The sequence below is a fragment of the Dendrobates tinctorius genome, unplaced genomic scaffold, assembly GCF_039654945.1.
Source record: "Dendrobates tinctorius isolate UK_male_01 unplaced genomic scaffold, ASM3965494v1 ptg000254l, whole genome shotgun sequence".
In the NCBI taxonomy this organism is placed as follows: Eukaryota; Metazoa; Chordata; class Amphibia; order Anura; family Dendrobatidae; genus Dendrobates; species Dendrobates tinctorius.
The window spans coordinates 5,904,093-5,927,015 of NW_027361921.1; the positions used below are offsets into that span (position 1 = coordinate 5,904,093).

General features: G+C 43.2%; 1 protein-coding gene across 3 annotated transcripts in view; it reads left to right on the plus strand.

The window, feature by feature from the left end:
• The window catches only part of LOC141067703 (UTP--glucose-1-phosphate uridylyltransferase-like), a 247,900-nt gene that overhangs the window by 113,974 nt on the left and 111,003 nt on the right, over positions 1 to 22,923 (plus strand). For all 3 annotated transcript variants that reach the window (XM_073558121.1, XM_073558119.1, XM_073558120.1), the window contains exon 5: positions 6,410 to 6,525. In XM_073558121.1, the coding sequence (XP_073414222.1) occupies positions 6,410 to 6,525 (116 nt within the window). The remainder of the gene's footprint in view (positions 1 to 6,409; positions 6,526 to 22,923) is intronic.

A 22,923-nucleotide genomic window follows, 5' to 3' on the forward strand; every position in this document is an offset into this window, starting at 1 on the left:
GGTTTTTCTAGGGTGGGTCTTTAGGCTGCTCCTATTAGACCCCCTACCACTGATTGGCAGCATTCTTCCTTTGCACAGAGTACACAGAAAACTGTAAGTGATGTGTGATGCAGGCAGGGTTATACAAAGCTCGCTATTTTTAAGAGAAGCAGCAGATCTGTAGTAGATAAAATTGTCATTACATGAAAACTACAGCAGCCAGCAATGTAAGTTACATATCACTGGAATTAGGGTCTCTGCCCATATGTCCTGCTGCTCTCAGAGGGGAAAAAATCCCAAAAGGAGGAAAAGCACCGAATATGAGGTCATAGTTGAGTATAACACATGAATGAAGGTTAGAAAATCTTTAGAATACGAAAAAGAGAAAGAAAACATAAAATATAGCTTTTATTTGTAATATTTAAAAAAAAGCCCACACAAACAACCGTACATAGGCAAGTAGAGTCTGTCGGGGTCATAAACTCTCAAATATCAACAACAATAATATAGGTAATTAGTAAAATTATCTAGAAATAATCTAAGGGATACAGAAACTATACCTCTGCTCCTCAGCTAACAATACATTGGGATTATGGGAACCACAGTACGTGCTTCCCAGTCACCACTACTTTTCCAGGCTGGCCATCGCTGCCCTGCACAAACGTGTTGCGGACAAAATAACCACTGATACGTGGACTAGTAAGCACGGGCAGCGATGTTATAGCTCTCTAACTGCCCGCTGATTAAAGGTACTGTCACACTTAGCGATGCACCAGCAATCCCGACCAGCGATATGACGCGGTCAGGATCGCTGGTGCATCGCTAAGTGGTCGCTAGTGAGCTGCCACACAGGCAGATCTCACCAGCGACATCGCAGGGGTCGAGGGTCGCTACTTACCTGCCAGATGAGTCGATCCTGACATCCGCCCGCCCACGTCCACGCGTCGCTGATCGTCCCAGCAGGAAGCTGACGACGAGAAACGGTCCAGGACATTCTCGCGCAATCAGCGATAACCAGCGGGGGAGCTGTTGGAGGTAAGTATCAAAAACTAGTGACGTTATAGCGATATTGCTAGCGATATCTCTTAGTGTGACAGGCCCTTAAAAGTTGTAGTGGTTGGGCCTGAGGCAGAAAGCTTTTTGTCACATATCCTACCACCACCAAGGATTACTGGATGCTTCTTTGAATGTTTCTCTGTTCATGTTGCTTCCGCCACCATCTCCACATCTGGTCAGTATAAAACCAGCAACACCAACTTCAGCACAGCCAGGGGAAAATGACAGAAGCCTGTTCTGAAACTCATCTGCTTTGGGGAAAAACCCCACACGAGCTGTGGACAGGGATCAAACACCAGACCGATGAATCATAGAATGTTAGAGTTGGACGGGACCTCCTGGGTCATCTTGTCCAACCTCCTCCTTAATGCAGGATTCACTAAACTATTTCAGATGTCTGTCCACCAGCTCTCGTGGCCTCCTGTTCCACTCATTGCTCACCCTCACTGTCAAAAAGTTGTTTCTAATATCTAATCTGTATCTTCTCCCTTTCAGTTTCATTCCATTGCTTCTCATGTTTCCATGTGCACATGAGAATAAGGCCTGTTTCACATTTCCGTATTTTGACGGCCGGGTAAATCCGCCAGAGCCATTAAAAACGGATCCGTCGCTGTTGTGTGACAAACGTATGTCACTGGATCCGTGTATTGGAGAGAGAGAATATTTTGCAGCCACCAAAACGGAATTTGGGGTTGAATTTCCGGCAAGGAAATTCTTCCGGGCATGCTCAGTCTAAAAATGCGGATCCGTTGCCGGATTCCGTCAAAAAACGGTTGGCAACGGATCCGTTGCTATCCGCTATTTTGACGCAGCCAAAAAACGTTTCATTGTTCGTCCACTGAAGTCCGCAGACGCCAAAACAGATTACCACCCGTCAAAATCCGCCGCTAATGCAAGTCAATGGGAAAAAAACGGATCTGCCAAAAAAAATGGCGGATCCGTTTTTTTTGCAAAACGGCGGATTTTGACTGATGGCAAGAAACGGAAATGTGAAACAGGCCTAAAGATGATCCCTCTACCCTGTGACAGCCCTTCTGATATTTGTATACAGCTATTAAGTCTCCTCTTAGCCTTCTTTTTTGCAAGCTAAACATTCCCAGATCCTGTGTTGTGCGATAACGGAAGAAATTTTGTAGCAGCTATGGGCCTAGTCGGTTTGATGGACATTCCATGTGCTGAATTTGGTGGTGCAAAGTTTCCTGAAAAATTAACCCAAGATGTCAGAGCTGCTGCAGAAAGTGCAAGCCATGTGTGTGCATTCTTACCCTGCTGCTTGCCAGTTTGTGCTTCAGCGTTACTTCTGCCTTCCCGCTAATTGCCTCATATGTGACGTATCCCCAAGGTGGAGCTCCATCCACGCATGGGTGAGTCGCTCTGCGAAACAACGCCACTTTAGTGCAAACGAGACGGGCCATCATGCGGGATGTGTGTGCCTTGTTGTGCCTCTTCGAGTACTCCACCAACATTGTCCTCATCAGCGTTAGTATCTCACTTCTATGCTTCCTTGAAGAAAAGCTTCAGGCAATGATGGATGTGAAACTGACACAGGAGGAAGAGGAACAGGGACCATTCAAAACATTATCAGGCCAGTCTATGTAAACAAGATCTTTAGAACAGAACCATATTCTTAATCCATTAGGCCCTATACCAAGTGGTGAGGGGAGCTATAGAAGCCCAGGACACTCTCATAATACATAAACACACAGAAAAAAAGGAGCACAAAAAGTCCCAAAGTAAAATTATATCACTGTTTATTCAGAAAATAAATGACGCAGAACAAGTGAAAAGGTAGTACTAATGATATTTAAGACAAAGTTGGATAGTTAATTACACAGGTGAAATGCACAATCCACTTTTATTTTAGTGGATAGGAAGAGCAAAGTATAGCAGCAGATACATTAAAATGCAAGTACTTATATTATAAATGTTCCCATAAATGCAGCGTCGGACTGGAGCACCTTGTGCCCACAAGAGAAAATCATTCTTGGGACCCACTATGTAGCTACATAGAAATAAATACAATACCACCAAATTGTGCGGTAAAACGCACTAATATCAGGGTATAATATAAAGTAGTACATGTCTTAATTATGTAGCATGAGTTGGGGTAGCCCCCCCCTCATAGAATATAAAGTAGTCCCCTCATAGTATATAATGTAGCCCCCTCACAAAATATAATGGAGCCCTCATATAAAATATAATGTAGCCCCTTCTTAGAATATAATGTAGCCCCCCTAGAATATAACTGTCATGATCTGAAGTGATCTGACAGTTTTAAATCACTGGGTGAACTTTTTTTACTTTGGAAAGTTCCAAGGTGTCTTGACTGTCCCCGGTGGTGGTTAGCAGTATTGCACTTTAGGTTTTTGTGCACTTAATTAGGGATCAGGTGTGACACCCTATAAAGGTGTGCTAGGGGGTGCAATCACTGCCTGTGATATTGTGAGTTTGTGTTCACTCTGTTTTTGGAGAGCCTGGAGGAAGGATGGAGCTGGTGAGGAGTCCTGCGCAGCTTAGCCAGGGGGGACGTGTTGCAGCTATGGTGTCTGGACGAAGGGCTGGCATGGCGTGGTGGGGTCGCAGTGATGGAGTCAGCGGGAAGTGTCTGCATGGTCTGGTGGAGTGGCTACTATGGAGAGTGGCACTCACCATGTGGGACTTGGCCGCTGAGCTGGACTCAAGCATGCTTGACTTCGTGGCAGAAGCTGAACACTTCCTTGGGACTCTGGTACTAAGCAGCTGCAACTGGTGTTGGACTCTGCTCCAAGGCTGCACTAAGGTGAAGGGTCCTGTTATGGTGATGGATCCGGGTGGAGGAGAAGACGCACGCAGGTGGTGGGCTCTGTTGCTAGGAACGCACGCAACAGAGCAAAGCTAAGTGGTGTTTCCCCTGTATTGTCTCTTTCCTCATGTGTGTTATTAGTGCAGTGGTGGGATTAGTCTCCGCACCGACCCATTCCCTAGTGAGGGTTTAGGGTCAGGGTGAGCAAGGGCGTTAAGGTACGCGTGCGGCGACAGGTGCGGAGCCTGTTTAGGGAATGTAAGGAGTGCAGGGACACTGGCTCAGGGGAGCTTAGGAGGTCTCCATGTCCCCATTCCCTATCGCAGGGCCCACCATTGTTAAAGTTTCCCAGGTTCCCCCTTATTATTTGATTATTGTATGTATAACGTGTAATACCTAAATTCGCCAGGTGGAGGCGGCGTATCCACCTGCACGTTTTATTATTTAAATGCGCCCTACTGGAGGCGGTGTATCCAGGGTCACGTGTGTTATGGGTCCGCCTTACGGTATCATCTGCGTCCCGACACACGTGACCATGACAATAATGCAAAAAGCCTCATAGAGTATAATGCAGCCCCCATAGGGTATAATTTAGCCCACTTATAGTGTAATCCCGTCATAAGGTATAATGCAGCCCCTCCATAGAATATAATGCAGCCCTCCCACAGAATATAATGTGTAGCCCCTCCATAGGGTATCATGCTGCCCACCTCCATAGGGTATCATGCTGCCCCCCTCCACAAGGTATCATGCTGCCCCCCTACACAGAGTATCATGCTGACCCCCTCCATAGGGTATCATGCAGCTCCCCCCACAGGGTATAATACAACCAGGACTCACTGATATATATGAAAAAAAAGAAATAAACACAATACTCACCTCTCCTCCTCGCTCCCACGCTGATTCCAACGGCAGCTCTGCTCTGATGTCAGGAGCTGCGCTGCAGTTGGCTTGACACAGAGCAGGTATGCGATGAAGTAACATCATCGTGCACTTGCTGTGTGTCAGAGGCAGAGGGGAATAATGGGAAGTGGGAGCATCATCTGACGCTCTCTCTTCCATTATTGCTTTCAACTGTATCAGCATCTGATGCCGGATACAGTTGAATGCAGCACACACTGGGGAGCGGCGCTGATGCTGGGTCCCCCTGACTTATGGCCTCATAACACTTTGTGGGCTGTGGGGCCCCCTGGGGGAGCGGGGACCCTGGTCTGCGGGCCCTGCTAGCGGGCAGTGTTAGCTGCTGCCTGTGTCAAACACTGCCCGCTATTAATGTGAAATGAAGTCACTCCTCTCCACGCCCATGGGGGAGTGGGGAAGCGTGAATATTCATTTTCTTTAGCAGCGGGAACAGGCTTCGGCTTCCAGTCACCCTCTGCTGCTCTGCTGGCACCGGGGGCCCCCATAGCAGCTGCGTGGTGTTCCGCTATTAACGACACACCACTGCCTGGGGGCCCCTGGAGCAGCGGGGGCCTAGGCAGCTGCTGGCCCTGTATGCCAGCAGGTGTCAGTGCCTGGGCACACCAGAGAATTCTCCGGTGACCCAGTCCGACCCTGCATAAATGTTTGAGACTCCATGAGGAAAAAGACACTCACTGTCTCACAGTACAGGTAAAAAAAAGAGATAATAATAAGTGATATAAAACTATAGAGACAGCAAGTGAAAAATCCACATTCGAGAAGTGTACACTATAGAGAAATTGAGTGTATGGCACTTTAAGGGAACGAAAAAAAGGGGTATATCGTGCTAGAAGCTGCTCTTACCCATAGTCTCCACATTAGGACGCTATGCTTGAGGATGCAGCAATGGTCTCCGACGCGCGTTTCATGTTAGCTTCTTCCTGGTCTAATTTAACGCTTTTTCAGATTATATGCATGTGGCTTATCTCCTCATAAATGTATTCACATGGGTCATATGCAGCCTTGTAAATTATTCCTCAAGTTTAATTGGCTAGTTAACCTTTGAGGAATTTAGTGCACACTCCTTGAATGCAGTAATTTTTTGTATTTGTATCCACCCCTCAAAAAATGACCATTTTTAACTATATGTATGTATATGTCTTAATAAAGATTTCTATATATTTATATATATTTGGCATAAGGGTTCCTTTTGTTTATAGGTTTAATTTACTTGATGGAAGTGCCATCAATCTAGGCCACCTATTGGTTTTGTTATAATTATAGAAGAGTTGAATGATGAAAATAATTTGCACATTAGTAATTTTGGTCTCCTGTATCTCCACAATGGAGTGATGAGACAAAAAAGAAAGGTTTTCTGTTCATTATGTGCAAACATGTACATCTTATCTTGTAAGACAAAAATTGGTGTCATATCCTCTTTAATCAAAACTGAAACTTCACTTGAAACATTGAGTGTAAATACAATAGTGTTAATAGTGTAATTGATTTTATCAGATTTTACAATCTAGCCATAAAGACACTTTAGCCAATTGGCACAATCAGCCTGGTGCAGTTTGCTGGGATCAAGAACATTTTATTCAACTATGAATGGAGAGATGCAATTATACAAGAAAGTAGGAATCCCCAAAACACACAGATTGTATACTGCATAATACTCTTTTACTATTGTAGAGATACTTTATTTTATGAAGACTTTCATCTCCAAGATGTTCTGAAAAAATATGAAGTTTTGTATCTGGACAATAATGAAGCAAACTTGGTGTTATCGTACATCTGCAAAGATGAAGGTAAATATCTGCATTACTCCTATCTCCGTACCTTAAAAGAACAAAATAAGTATAACATAAAAAAATAATGGACTTTTATACATGAAGGGGGAATTTATTCATGCAGTGAAATAGAAAAAAATGTTTTTCTCCTTCTAGGTGATTCACTTTGTTTTCCTTTAAACCCTTCCTACACTGCTCTGTTGTATCACCCGATTGTTGGGTGTCAATGGGTTGCTGTGGAAGCAGGGTGACCTAAACATAGAGGCCAGGCCTACTGTGTACCGACTCCTAACAAGGCTGCCTACGCCAGTAATCATACACCAGTAGGAAGTCCATTGATCATTGGTTAAGCCCACCCATCTAATTCCTGAACATTTACTCCACTTTAATGACACATATTTTTCCAGAAGTGTACTCCAGCCACTGACTGCATTAACATTTCTAACATTTTTTAATTTTTACAACATGCACACTTTAGGCTACTAGGATTCTCAGGTGTTGCCAATGAGAGCCATATTTGTTGGCTTTTAAACACAAAGTGTTTTTTGAGTAATTTTCTGCTTAGAGTCCACTCAATAAATTACAATGCAAGTCAAGTGGAAGGCCAAAAAGACAAGGGAACATCTTTTGTAATGTTTTGTCATCATTTTTCTGGCATTTTTGCATCTGAAAAAAGTGTTTATTATAAATGAATTACATTCACTTAGGTCCCCTTCACATGTCAGTGTCTCCGGTACGTGTGTTGACAGTTTTCACACGCACTGGACAGGGCTGTGGAGTCGGAGTCGTGGAGTCGGTGCTCATTTTGGAGGAGTCGGTATAAAATGGACCGACTCCTAAAATATATAATAAATTGGGTACAGTAGTTCAATGCAGAATGTGCTGAATATTTTTTCATAGGAATTTGGGAAAGTTATGAAAGGTCCTATAAATGTCTGTTCTATTCCTGATCTAAGGCTACATTCACACAGCGCTTTTGCTACGTTTTTTGAGGATACGTTTTTCAGCTGCAAAAGCAGATCAGCTTTTTAAAAAAAACGCATCACCTGAAAGGTTTTTGAGCTCATAGATAATGTTTTGAATAGCAAAAGAAGATTAGAAAAGCGCCACACATACTGATATGCTCATTCAGCCCAAAAATGGATCCTTACAAAACGATGTGTCTGAATGTCATATCTTGAATCCCATTGACTTTGCTGGGATGCCCAGTGCCACTGCATTTTACTGCAAAAAACGAATCCGCAAAAACGCAGTGTGTGAGTCATGGCCGAAGCCAGCGAGGGGCAGGGGGGCAGCTGCCCCCCCAGATGCAGGGGCACGCACCTATCAAAACCCACTTGCATGCTGCAGTGCTCCTGTCCTGCAACAGCTCCAGACTGCAGAGGGCAATCTCCACTCCTCTGTCCTGTCTTCTGCCGTCTTCACCAGAGAGAGGAGGGGGAGGGGTGCCTGCCCTGCAAAGGATCTGATTCCTGGGCCCCAAGCTGGAGAAAGTGAGAAAGTTCTGCACACACTGCAGCTGGCAATAAAAGATAGTCTGCAAGAGGGACATGCTGGAAATATGATTGGAAAAGTGAGGAAATTGGTTATTGCCGCCAGAACCCCTAAAATTGATTCCATCTTAAAGGGAGTGGAAGAACTTGCTATTTTGCCTGTCCCAAAGAGGAGGTTTAATTGCAGATGGCATATCTGCTTCAATGAAACTGAAAGGGACACAGCTATTGGAAAATAAAATTTTTCTGGCAGCTGTTTATGTGGACCCAAGTCATCGTATACTGCTTGATGATCAACAGCTTACTAAAGGAAAAGAAGCTCTGATTGAGGTAGCAGTTAGGAGGAGTGGCCTACAGGAGGACTGCCAGGCGCAGAGGACTTGGGTCCTGACAGTGCTACTGCTGCCATATCTTCATCCTCATCAGATGAGGAGTTTGACTTTGTCAAGTATTTGAATGACATGGAGCAGGCAAAGCGTTGCCGCAAGGAAAAAGATTTCACTCCGTCTCCTATAGCAAGCAGATTGACCATATTTCAGCAAAATGTTTCACTTGCTCTCAAAGAAATAGAAAAATTCAACCGTTCATCAAAACTGACTCTGCATGAGGCAATTCCTTTATACCCGGAAATTGTTGGAGATGTTGCCCATGTGGTTAAGGCTTTGCCTCCAACCCAAGTTAGTGTAGAGAGGTTGTTCTCTAGCCTTAAAATTATTAGGTCAGATTTGAGGTCATCTGTTGCAGAACCACTCAGCACCCAGAATATGTTGTGCAGTTATATGTATGTATAATAGGTTCCATGTGAGATGCATGTCCCTAATGCATCAGTTCACAGGCTGCGCCCCTGGGCAGAGGGGACACGATATTCTCCTTTTGTCCGCCCTCCCCCCACCTTTGTAATTCCCACAGTAAACATCGGCAGGCTCCGGCCACCTGCGGCTTTTGTAATGTATGTCTGGCCTGCCGCTTTTCTATTGGCCGGCCCTCTGTATCTGTGTGATATATTCTGTGTCCTGTGAGTAAAGTGTTGTCAGACTGGAAATACATGGAGAAGCAGTGATCTTTTATATGCGCCCATGTAACCAAGGAATTCCAGCCAGCGTCATTCATTCAGACTCCAGCCAACGCAGAGCGGACTTCCGAAAACACGGGGTGGTACTGAAAGAGGTACCCCAGCTTGGTAGACCCCGTTACACTGGTGGCAGCAGCGGGATATGATACCCCTTCTACAGGAGGAAAGGAATGAATGGAAAACAACTACCAGAAGTTAAAGAGGACTACATTAAAAGATATGGTGGAAGCCCGAGGGTTGATCACCAGCAACAAAACAAAAGCGTATTTGATAGCAGCCATCATGGGTTAGGGGTGTGTTGGGGTTAGGGTTGGAGTTATAATTGGGGGGTTTCCACTGTTTGGGCACATCAGGTGCTCTCCAAATGCAACATGGTGTCTGATCTCAATTCCAGCCAATTCTGAGTTGAAAAAGTCAAATGGTGCGCCTTCCCTTCCAAGCTCTGCCATGCGCCCAAACAGTGTTTTACCCCCACATGTAGGGTATCAGCCTACTCAGGACAAATTGCAAAACAACTTTTTGGGTTCAATTTCTCCTGTTACCGTTAGGAAAATAAAATATTAGGGGCAAAAATATCATTTTTGTGGAAAAAAATGATTTTTTTTATTTTCACGCCCGGGCGTTATAAACTTCTGTGAAGCACTTGGGGGTTCAAAGTGCTCACCACACATCTAAATAAGTTCCTTAGGGGGTCTAGTGTCCAAAATGGGGTCACTTGTGGGGAGTTTCAATAGTTTAGGTAGATTAGGGGCTCTCCAAACGCACATGACACCCGCAGACCATTCCATCAAAGTCTGCATTCCAAACCGTCGCTACTTCCCTTCCAAGCCCCAACGTGTGCCCATACAGTAGTTTTCTCCCACAAATGGGGTGTCAGCGTACTCAGGACAAATTGGACAACAACTTTTGGGGTCCAATTTCTCCTGCTACCCTTGGGAAAATAAAAAAAATTGGGGACTAATTGATCATGATTGTGGAAAAAATACGATTTTTTTTTTATTTTCATGCCGGGCACTATAAACTTCTGTGAAGCCCTTGGGGGTTCAAAGTGCTAACCACACATCTAAATAAGTTCCTTAGGGGGTCTGGTTTCCAAAATGGGGTCATTTGTGGGGGGTTTCCACTGTTTAGGTACATTAGGGGCTCTCCAAAGACAACATGACACCCGCAGACCATTCCATCAAAGTCTGCATTCCAAAACGTCACTACTTCCCTTCCGAGCCCCGACATGTGCCCATACAGTAGTTTTCACCCACAAATGGGGTGTCAGCGTACTCAGGACAAATTGGACAACAACTTTTGGGGTCCAATTTCTCCTGGTACCCTTGGGAAAATAAAAAAAATGGTGACTAAAAGATCATGTTTGTGGAAAAAATACAAATTTTTTATTTTCACGCTCGGGCGTTATAAACTTCTGTGAAGCACTGGAGTGGTCAAAGTGCTCACCACACATCTAGATAAGTTCCTTGGGGGTCTAGTTTCCAAAATGGTGTCATTTGTGGGGGGTTTCCACTGTTTTGGGTACATCAGGGGCTTTCCAAACGCGACATGGTGTCAGATCTCAATTCCAGCCAAAAACGTCAAATGGCGCTGCTTCCCTTCCGAGCTCTGTCATGCGCCCAAATAGTGGTTTACCCCCACATATGGGGTATCAGTGTACTCAGGACAAATTGCACAATAACTTTTAGGGTCCTGTTACCCTTGGAAAAATAAGAATTGAGGGTGAAAAGATCATTTTTGTGGAAAAAATATGATTTTTTAATTGTACCGCTGTACGTTATAAACTTCTGTGAAGCCCTTGTGGGTTCAAAGTTCTCACCACATATCTAGATAAGTTCCTTGGGGGGTCTAGTTTCCAAAATGGGGTCACTTGTGGGGGGTTTCCACTGTTTAGGTACATCAGGGGCTCTCCAAACGTGACATGGCGTCCGATCTGAATTCCAGCCAATTTTGCATTGAAAAAGTCAAACGGCGCTCCTTCCCTTCTGAGCTCTGCCATGCGCCGAAACAGTGGTTCCCCCCTACATATCAGGTATCAGCGTACTCAGGACAATTTGCACAATAACTTTTGCAGTCCAATTTCTCCTGTTACCCTTGGTAAAATAAAAAAAATTGAACCTGAAGTATTTTTTTTGTGAAAAAAAGTTAAATATTCTTTTTTTTAAAATATTCAAAAAATTCCTGTGACGCACCTAAAGGGTTAATAAACTTCTTGAATGTGGTTTTGAGCACCTTAAGGGGTGCAGTTTTTAGAATGGTGTCACTTTTGGGTATTTTCTATCATATAGACCCCTCAAAGTGGCTTCAAATATGATGTGGTCCGTAAAAATAAAATGGTGTTGCAAAAATGAGAAATCGCTGGTCAATTTTTAACCCTTATAACTTCGTAACAAAAAAAATTTTGGTTCCAAAATTGTGCTGATGTAAAGTAAACATGTGGGAAATGTTACTTATCAAGTTTTTTGTGTGCTGTATCTCTGTGATTTAAGGGCATAAAAATTCAAAGTTGGAAAATTGCAAAATTTTCGCCAAATTTCCATTTTTTTCACAAATAAACGCAAGTTATTTGAATGAAATTTTACCACTATCATGAAGTACAATATGTCACGAGAAAACAATGTCAGAATCACCGGGATCCATGGAAGCGTTCCAGAGTTATGACCTCATAAAGGGACAGTGGTCAGAATTATAAAAATTGGCCCGGTCATGAACGTGCAAACCACCCTTGGGGGTGAAGGGGTTAAATTACGGTAGTATTACCATGTACTGATGGTGGTGGTATAGCGTGCCGAGGGTTCAGAGAGCTGGACCTGCAGCATGGCAGGATTTGTGCTAATATCAATATATGGTATGCTGTGGACCCCTGGCTGACACGCTGATATGAAGCAAATGAGAGAAATACATTTTTTAATTGAGCACTTATCTTTTCGGTGGTGATACACTAACAGAGCCTTTTTTCTATTGCTAAGTATTTATTGTTCCTCAACCATTTTTATGAAATGGGTTGTTAGGTGTACCACTGTCGCACATGTGCTATACTCAAGTGCTACTACAGGAGACCCAAACCTTAAAGGGAATCTGTCCCCCCTTTTTCGAAAATGAGCTGCCGGCACCGACATCAGTGGCTTGTCTACAGGATTCTGTAACCTGAAAGATAAGTAAAACACGTTAGATTATACTCACCGGGGGGCGGGGACGGTCTTGGTCCAATGGGTGTTGCAGTCCGTCACCGTTAGAAGATGGGAGGCGCCGGACCGGACCGCGACACCCATTGGACCCGGACAGCCCCTGGGTGAGTATAATATAATTCTTTTTTCTTATCTTTCAGGTTACATCGGGGGCTTATCTACAGCATTACAGAATGCAGTAGATAAGCCCCTGATGGTGGTGCCGGCAGCTCATATTCGAAAAAAGGGGGGACAGAAGGGCCGCGGGCTGCGTCACAGTGGGCCACTGCATTGTGCTTGACCCCCAGGCTAAAATATGCCAGCCAACCCCTGGCCTGGAGTCTTTTTGCAGTGCTCTGATTAGGTATTCATAATTAGATCCACACAATAGTCCTTAAATATAGCAGAAACACGTTGACCATGGGCAGCACTTCTCTAGAACAATTATAATACCCTTATTTTTGTATATTCCATTCAAATTTTTGGGGAACAAAAATAAATTGAAGTGACCAAAATATATCTTTTTATATTAAAATATTGAAATGTATTAATTCATACAAAAATATTTTTTTATCACAAATTACAGGAACAAATGGTACTGAAGAAATGAAGGCTAATCAATAAAGTCCATATGATTATTAACAGGCGAAATAACCTTTATCTTTAAGAAATCTTTTTGCTTGATTCAATCCAAATTCAAATATAAGACAGTGCTTGAGCTATTATCAAATAAAAGATAAAGTGCTTAGTGCGAACAATTGTTAAAATGTCATAAATACTTGTGATTACTATGAAAATTAGAAGCTATTGCTATTTTGAGGGACACCACCAGGTGGCGCTATCTTCACAATAAAAAAAATTACCTTTGTGAACCAAGCTATAGTTAAATCAATTTAGAAAAATGGTATTACTCTACCTAAAGGGAGCACTATAAGAGTTGGCACCCAGCCAGTCACCTAATATATCCATAATAGTTAAATGACACCACTGTCTAACCAGTTATTAGCATTTATATTACCACATTCATATGCCCATTCATTAAACAAAATAACAACAGCTAATAATTTTTATAGTAATCACAAGTATTTATGACATTTTAACAATTGTTCGCACTAAGCACTTTATCTTTTATTTGATAATAGCTCAAGCACTGTCTTATATTTGAATTTTGATTGAATCAAGCAAAACAAATTTTTTATGATTATGGTTATTTCGCCTGTCAATAATCATATGGACTTTATTGATTAGCCTTCATTTCTTCAGTACCATTTGTTCCTGTAATTTGTGATAAAAAAAACATATTTTTGTATGAATTAATAAAATTCAAAGTGTTATTTTTTGGTCGCTACAATTTATTTTTGTTCCCCCTAAAATTTGAATGGGATATACTGTACAAAACTAAGGGTATTATAGGTATTCATAATGCAAGCTGCTGACAGGTCATCGATCCCTCACTGACATGCCCCCCTGGTTTGCTTAATGAATACCTGTACCTACTGAAGGAAAAAAAACCCTTCTGCAAGCAGGTGCCAGCGATCGCCAAAAACTGCTACGGCGCCGGTGCGGACAGCCCTATCTTGGAGGAGGAATTTTTTTTCCTTCTCAAGCAAGATGGCGCCGCCGGCACCTGTTCAATAGCGGCTATCGGATCACAGCTATGTACAATAGATAGCTGCTACTGCGCAGGTGCCATGGGCGCCATTTTAAAATTGATTTTTTTTTTTTTGTTATACACCTCAGGAAAAACTCAACTACATGTAGTAACTACACATTAAACATGTGATTATGCTGTAGCGCACCTGACTGCAGAAGGGGTTTTTTTTTTCTTCAGTATGTACAGGTATTCATTATGCAAACTAAGGGGGCACCTGTCAGCAGGCTGCATTATGAATACCTAATCAGAGCACCACATGCAGACCCACACACAGCCCCGTTCCAGGGCACAGACATATCATTAACTAAAAACTGAAAATAAAGATTAAACAAGAACCACAAGACAGATTTCATCACCAGGTATCATTGTAATCAGAATAACGGCACCGACCTAACACTGTCTGTAGGTTACTGGGCACAATCCTGCTGACAGGTTTACTTTAAGGACGAGTCAACGTGCATCTAAAGAAAAGACCTCCATTCGTATTCTGAGGAGTACATACAGCACCCCCTATTTGTAACGGGTCACTGCCTCACAAAAGGATCAGACACATTACAGATACAGCAAAATAACAATTTTGATGTCCAATAAATCATTACCTAGAACAAACGTAAACATAGTCTAATAACCGTGTTAAAGATATTGTAAAACAAATGCAGATAACTTGAATGGAATATTTCAAAACATATTTTTGTGGTTTCCACCCACAAATGGAAAATCATACCAAAATGGTAAATAATGGTCATTGCACATTCTCGGTTTCTTTTTACTAAGGTAGGTTGATAAAGGCTGGGTTCAAAGACCACATAGAAGAAAGTGCAGCACCAGAAGCTTTCCGCCTGCTGTCTCCCTTGTTGACCACCACCCCACCTCTTGATGACATCCAATATGTGACCAGATATTTTCAGGCTATGAATAGATTACTCCTGATTCAGTTCCTCTCTACAGTCCTGTGGTATTTTTCAGGGTCAGCGAACAGTAGACAAATCTGAAGGTCATCTGTGGTAGGCATTCTCATGCAGTCGAGTAGGAAGTGAACCACTTCGGGCCCAGTTTCCCCTAGTCTTCAAGCAATCCCACAGAAGGTGAAAAAAGTTTCCCGGGTCTCTGACATTTGAGGTCCTCATCTGGAAAATCAGGTTCTAGCCTGTGCATTCTGGATGTAGTGTAATACATACAGTGAAGAATATATAATTGTGCGGCTCTTCAGTATTAGTTTGGGGAATCATGTTTAGAACCTTCCAATCGAACTGCAAGTGCTCATCACTTATCGATTCTAAATCTGTCTCCCATTTTCTACTTGCCAAGTTATGTAGTAGTTTTGCGCTCCCTGCCAGCAAAAGGGCATGAAAATTAAATGTAAGCCCAGATCCAGCGGGAACCAGTAACCCCTGGGACAAGGGAGTTGCCGCCAAATGTAATGAAACGAGCAAGGCAAAAGAGGCAACAACATTACAAGCAGTCCCGGAGATGCGAAAATCCAATTTACATATGACTTCTTTGGTTACAAATGGAAGGTGTAAAAAAAAAAGGAAAAAAAACTGATACCTCATCAGTCACCTCTCCAGCTGCTCATTGGCCACCATCTGGTCCTCTTCTTTCCACCATCGACACATTGCATCTCTGGCTTCTCCACAATAAGTCAGCCGCATGGACTTTTGGTCTCATCCAGTCAACGGAGGTCACTGCGTGTTGTAAGGATGTGACGTCAAGACGTGCACCATGACTTTATGCACAGTGACCTCCCAGGCCTGGATGCAGCTGGAAATCCTGGCCTTTAGTGACGAGGTAAGCAAAATATGTGGCAATAAGTGCCCACTAGCTCATGCCAATATCCCACTTGTGTTAAACCAGATATAAAGCATTTCTGAGATTCCTATTAAAACTTAACTTTAAATTATATAAAGAATAATAAAGTAGAAAAATGTATGTCCTCTTATATTATCTGTGGATCTAACCTAAACTCTGTTATACTGGACCTATAGTGTTGATTGAAACTGCGACAGTTACACATGAGATGCATAATATATTGTCGTAAGAATATTTATGCAATAGGACTTTGTCTCCTGGAGGTGGGTAGACCACTGGACAGTAGCATATCAACTGCTCTTCAATGTCCAACCTACTCTACAACACATCTCCTAGACTGTATTGAGTGTGATATCCATACTGCAGGGTAGACCTCATCATTTTCCTTAAGATAGACAAATATCCAATTTGTACAAAAAATGTGATTTTCTTTTTTTAGGCGTAATTTTTCTACTTTATTATTCTTTGTATAATTAAAAGTTAAGTTTTAATAGGAACCTTTAGTGAAGAGGCCAGAGATGCGGTGTGCAACAGTGGAAAGAAAAGGAACAGTGAGTGGGCAGCGAGCAGCAGGGTAGCCAGAGAGGTGAACGATTTACATACAAATTCAAGTTACAAACAAACCTACAGAATGTACCTAGTTTGGAACCCGGGAAGACTGCCTGTATTGTAATGCCAAACAGACAACCAGTAAACATTTGTGCATGTATAGTCTGAGTTTTAGGGTGCCAGTTAATATTAATTAACAAGAATTACTGGATCTTTAAAAGGGAATTTATTACAAACTAGATGGTGGCCCGATTCTATCGCATCCGGTATTCTAGAGTCTCTGTTAAAATAAAAAATAGTTATATACTCACCTTCCGACGACCCCCGGACTCTGTCCCTCCTATCACCACGCTCCTGGCATCTTCCGGTCCCAGTAATGCTCTTACCTAATGTATTGTACTCCAGTTACAGCCAGAGCTGCAGACACTGTTTAGATCTTACCTAATCTATTGAACTCCAGTTACACCCAGAGCTGCATTCACTTTTCTGCTGTCACCTAATGAATTGTACTCAAGTTACACCCAGAGCTGCAGTCACTGTTCTACTGTTACCTAATTACCTAATGTATTGTACTCCAGAATATGTACAGGACTGTGCCTGTGTAATGAGCAATGCAGCAGTGATGCCTTTAACATCTGTAATGTGCCTGTACAATAAGCAATGCGGCCGTGTTGCCACGACGACTAAGCAACTGTCGCTGATTGGTCGCTGCCTAACTGCTGCGACCAATCAGCGAGGTGAGATTTCCAATACAGACAGACAGAATTTCACAATTATATAGTAGATAGGATATTTACAAAGACATACAGAAAGGAAACCTTACACATGGACAAGGGTACCAACCAATCTGGTCACAGTCTGGCAGGCATGGCACTGACTAAGGAATGTGCCTCTGACTGCGTAGCCCCCATGGATTTAGCTAGAGGCTCAGATTACGGTGCCAGAATTTTCCATTCTTGTTTTGTTTTGTTTTAAGTCACAGTGGTAATGCCGGGAGGGGCAAAGGTTTCGTAACCCTCATTGGCCGGCTCGCATGTCTATCACAGAGGGGCATGTGGCAATCAAGTCAGTTGCAAAATGTAATTTGCCCCTCCCCGCGTGGTGTAATTTAATTAATAAACTGTGACCGACCTGTTCAACCCATCCTTGGCCTGTTTTCATTTTTTTGGGGGGGGAATCTAGCGGGAGGGGGGAATGCACCACCTATGCCAAACGGATCTATGCAGTCTTTTGAGCTCTCCAGAAACATGCTCATGGCTGCTGATGCACTTTCCTGAAAGTGGCGTTCTTAGGTTCAGAATGAATAAGAGGATTAAGGGTCAAACATGATTGCAGAGATCTTCATCTTTCTGCAGGTATCAAGTGGCCAGAGGGCAGGGTCCATCTGTGGACGTCGGGCACTCAGACCATCCTTATGAAGTTGGTTTCTGTTTGTGCAGACACATGCTGTGATGTATGGTGTACAGTTCATATAACATCTTGTGCTTGGGTGAGAGATAGACACATGAGACATAGGTTTGACTAGGAAGGACTTGTATTACTTCATACAAGTAGGCAGAAAAGGGTTCATACAGTTTGCAGGTACAGACGCAGGAGACACAGCAGGCCAGAGTAACTTTAAGCTCAGCAGTAACTTTCCACAACAGGTTCAGGATCTCTTCTATGTTACCGTAGTTCCCTTGCAAACATGGATTTATCCAACAGCAGGTTTCCAGAGTCCACATGTGTTCAAGAGTTCCCAAGCAGGAGATGGCTGGAGTACCAAGTCCAAGATTTCCAAGAGCCAGGTCACAGGCTGACTGCTGACTTGATTCTGAAGCACTGATTGCTCAGCTGAGGCTGCTTAAGAGGCAAGAGGGAGAGAATCAGGGCGGGAACATGAAGGCTGGAAACTCCATATTAACTGAGGGCAAGATAGCTGCAGCAGGACAGAAAGCAAAATGGCCAACGGAAAAAACTGAGTTTCAAAAAACATGTAAAAAAGACTGAGAACCTTACACATGCACATTTGTGGCCTGCTGCAGGTCATTTTGCAGGGCTCTGGCAGTGCTCCTCCTGTTCCTCCTTGCACAAAGGCTGAGGTAGCGGTCCTGCTGCTGGGTTGTTGCCCTCCTTCAGCCCCCTTCACATCTCCTGGTGTACTGGTCTGTCTCCTGGTAGCGCCTCCAGCCTCTGGACGCTACGCTGACAGACACAGCAAACCTTGCCACAGCTCGCATTGATGTTCCATCCTGGATGAGCTGCACTTCCTGAGCCACTTATGTGGATTGTACAGTCTGTCTCGTGCTACCACGAGTGTGAAAGCACAACCAACATTCAAAAGTGACCAAAACATCAGCCAGAAAGCTTTGATACTGAGATGTGGTCTGTGGTCCCCACCTGCAGAACCACTCCTTTATTGAGGGTGTCTTGATAATTGCCAATAATTTCCATCTGTTGTCTATTCCATTTGCACAACAGCATGTGAAATTGATTATCAATCAGTGTTGCTTCCTAAGTGAACAGTTTGATTTCACAGAAGTTTTATTTACTTGGAGATATTTTCTGTTGTTTAAGTGTTCCCTTTATTTTTTTTGAGCAGTGTATAGAAAAATGAGTGTATCAGCCACGCCCATTCGACATAGCCCCACCCAATCACTAAGCATCTTTCATTTCACCTGAACTTCTTAAAAGAAGCTGAGTTGTGATTGGTTGCTATAAGCAACAGTTTTCCCTATCCACAACACCTCAGCAGACACTGATCGGGTGGGAGAAATCTAACATCCCCGGGAACATAAGCTCCCAGCCATTGTCTGCCCCCCCAGAAAGGAGCAGAGATCACATGACCGAAATGAATCAACCCCTCCCGTGCCCATATACCCATCACACATCCTGCATCCCATAGTCCCATAAGGCACATCTTCTTGACCACAACAGGTTCACTGCCTGTGTTGCCCATTGCAACCAATCACTAAGCATCTTTCATTTCACCAGAGCTGTTTAAAAGATGAAAGCTGAGCTGTGATTGGTTGCTATGAGCAACAGCTTTACTTGTAGTCAGTTGTGGTAACTGAGGCCTATTATTCTTATCATTTCTATGGTGTTATCGCCCTTCTGTAAAGCTGGAAATAACACAATTTATTACAGTGCCAACACAGACCACCCTCTGACATAGACTGCAGGGGGAGCCCAGTATCACACAGGATAAGATTAGATACATGGCTCAGCAGACTGTATCACACAGGATAGGATTAGATACACAGCCCAGTATCACACAGGATAGGATTAGATACACAGCTCAGCAGACAGTATCACACGAGACAGAATTACAGTAGATACACGGCTCAGCAGACGGTATCACACAGGATAGAATTAGATACACAATTCAGCAGACAGTAACAAACAGGACAGAATTAAATACACAGCTCAGCAGACTGTATCACACATGATATTATATATACTGCTCAGCAGACAGTATCACACAGGACAGAATTAAATACACAGCTCAGCAGACAGTATCACACAGGACAGAATTAGATACACGGCTCAGGAGAGGCTATCACACAGGATAGGATTAGATACACAGCTCAGCAGATGGTATCACACAGAATAGGATTAGATACACAGCTCAGCAACAGGATGTGCCAAAGGAGAGGACATTTTCCTTCCAAGAAATCCACTCCTACCATCTGATTTGCCGTTTGATTTTAAACGCCTCCAGTTTCCACTTCGACTGTCATTTGCAATGTCCATTAACAAGTCTCAAGGACAGTCCTTGAAAGTAGTAGGGATAGATTTGCAATCTCCATGGTTTTCTCATGGTCAACTTTACGTGGCCTGTTCAAGAGTTGGAACTGCCAAAAATCTGTTTATCTTTGCACCAAAAGGAAAACCCAAACATGTTGTTTATCAAAAGGCTCTTGAATGAGTTGAAAATAAAATGCTATCAATACTTTGTGTTACAAATCTGTAGTGTTGAATATATGATGTGAAATGTTTTTATGTTCAATATAATCATTATTTATTATAACTAACCACAGTTAGTTACTGTGCCCGGGCAACACCAGGCTCTTCAGCTAGTATCTAATAAATTCAAATCACGAGCAGTTCACTAGTATCACATACACTCATTTTGTATCAGTGCCCGTGGTACCAATAGGTAAGGTGTCCAATTGTGACGACTCCTGGAGTGGACCCACTGGGTCGTGACGAGCTGACCAAGTGAGGTCCACTCCCTATACAGGGAGTATGAAGGACAAGCCCAAGGGGGTAAGGTACCACGACTTCTGGCACCAGGTGGCCGGCTCACAGGAGACACGAGTGAGTGTGTCTAGCAACAGGGAATGTGCAGAGTACAAGAGTGTGCAAAGCGTGGACACAGGGACACACAGGGTTAGAGGACAATACAGGACGAGTGTATGAGAGCACGGAGAGTACAGGACAATACAAGGTGTGTACACGGGAGTGCGCTAGATGCAGGATAGTGCAAGGCGGGTCCACGAGAGCACGTATGGCGTGCACAAACAAGCACGCCCAGGTGCAAGCAAAGCAGGGCGCGTGCAAAGGAGCGCACCTGAGTACAGAGTTAGTTAGAGCATGCACAGAGAGCACGCCTGAGTGAAAGTTTAGACAGAGCACAGAGCAGAGGCAGAGTGTGTGCAATGAAGCATGATAGAACACAGACAAGAGTGTATGCACGGAGCATGTGCTGGGAAGCACGATAAGGCAGAGTTCAGGAAGAGCACAAGGCAATGTACAGGAACAGAGCACAAGGCAGAGGACCCGAATACAGCGCACAGCCAGGCAAGGACCAAGCAGACCAAGCCAGGAAGCACAACAATACTCGGGCACCTCCCATAGGAAGAGGTAGACTGATATAGGGCAGGAGCACAGGGACTTCTGGGTCAGGTCCTCCAGGACCATTGAGAGGAAAAGGCTGCAGCTAGAACCGAGAAGAGCGCACATGCGCACTAGCAACGTTGTGCAACCATGGAACTAAGTACGAGAGGTGCGCGTATGGAACCGACGGGAACCCTGGAGCAGCCGCGGCACCAGAAGTGGCGACGCCGGGCGCGGAGTCCCTCCCCTAGGTGAGAGCGGCGTGACACCAATGCCCTATGAAAAGCATATTCATGTTGTTTTATAAGAATATATGTAGTGTAACATTCTGCTGCAGTGCAGTACAGCGCAACCTCCACCAGGGGGTGCTGGTGAGGGAAGAGAGGTTGCACACACACAGTGTAGTAACACAGAGCAACAGCACAGTTGTCACAGGTAACGAAAGAGTGGTCAGACTAGCTGAAGTCAGCAACTGTCAGGAGCAGAAGTACCAAGGGAGAAGGCAAGTGCATAGTCAGGGACGAGTGAGAAGTCAGGACCTACCAGGAACGTGGTATCAGAAACGTAAGCCGTTGTCAGGGTACAAGCCAGAGGGTCAAAAGCCAGTCGGAAATTATGGTATCAGAAATGGAAAAACCAGAAGCAGAGTCCAGAGATCAAACCAAGTCATACACAGGTCCAGGTAATCAGTGGCAGAAGGAACACTAAAGGAATACAGGTCAGAGGCACTATCTTGGAGGCTTGCAGTATAGCTGATGCTGGCCCGCAGGCTGCAGAGGACTGAATAGCCCAGCCAGCTCCAGAACGAGGCAGAGGGCATTAACCCATGCATGACCAGTCCAAAGAGAAGACAGCAGAAAAACTCTGGACTGGATCATGACATGTAGATCAAACTGGCTGATAGAATTATTTGATGCTCTATTACAAAATATTAGCAAGTGTCTATACTGTTCTTTAATGGGCACACTCATTATAGGTCCTTTCATCTTGTATATTTTTTGTTTACATTGCAATAAGTGGTCTTTCACAAGTTTTAGTATAAAGGAAATTTGTGTATGTCATTCGCGCTGCTGAACAAATGGTAATCCAGACATATTGGACATAAGGAATTGTGGTTTTATTCTACGTGTTTCAAAGTTTATATGACTTCTTCAGGAAATACTACATGCATGCAGAGACCATGATGGTTTGCTATATAAATAGGTTCAAAATTCAAAATCCGGCACCAAAGGGGTCATTTATGATGTGTAGGAACACCTGTCCAGTCTCTATACTCATTTGCAAGCAGTGAAATACACACTGAGTCAGGATCTGCGATATCAATCAGAATATGATCTTGCCCTTATGTAATCATTTTCTCTTTTTTTTTTCTTATCTACATCCCATTTAGTTGGAGATATTTATCTCGTGATGAATTAAATATTTTGTACCCTCATAATTTTATAATCACACCCCCTATCCATGCAAAGAACCATACACTTTATATACATTTTTTCAGACTTTATTGATTTAATTCATAATTATTGATTTTATTAGTATAATGATGAACAATTTTATACACATTCGTTATTATAAAATTTTATTCTGAGATTTTAATAAATATTTTTTGTGATCCAATGGTGGTATTTTAACCTTTTAAATAAATACTTTTTTCTATATGCTTTTCTCATCTGGATCCATGGCTCACACAGTTAATTAATTCAAAAGGTGCAACTGCTTTGTTGTATCAACTTTTTTTAGGTTCTCATCCTGGTCTTCCACATCTTTTTTCGTAATTTTCTTTTTTTCTTAATATTTGTAAGTGAATCTATAAAATATGGATACTGTTATAATCAAATGAATTTAAATATGTAA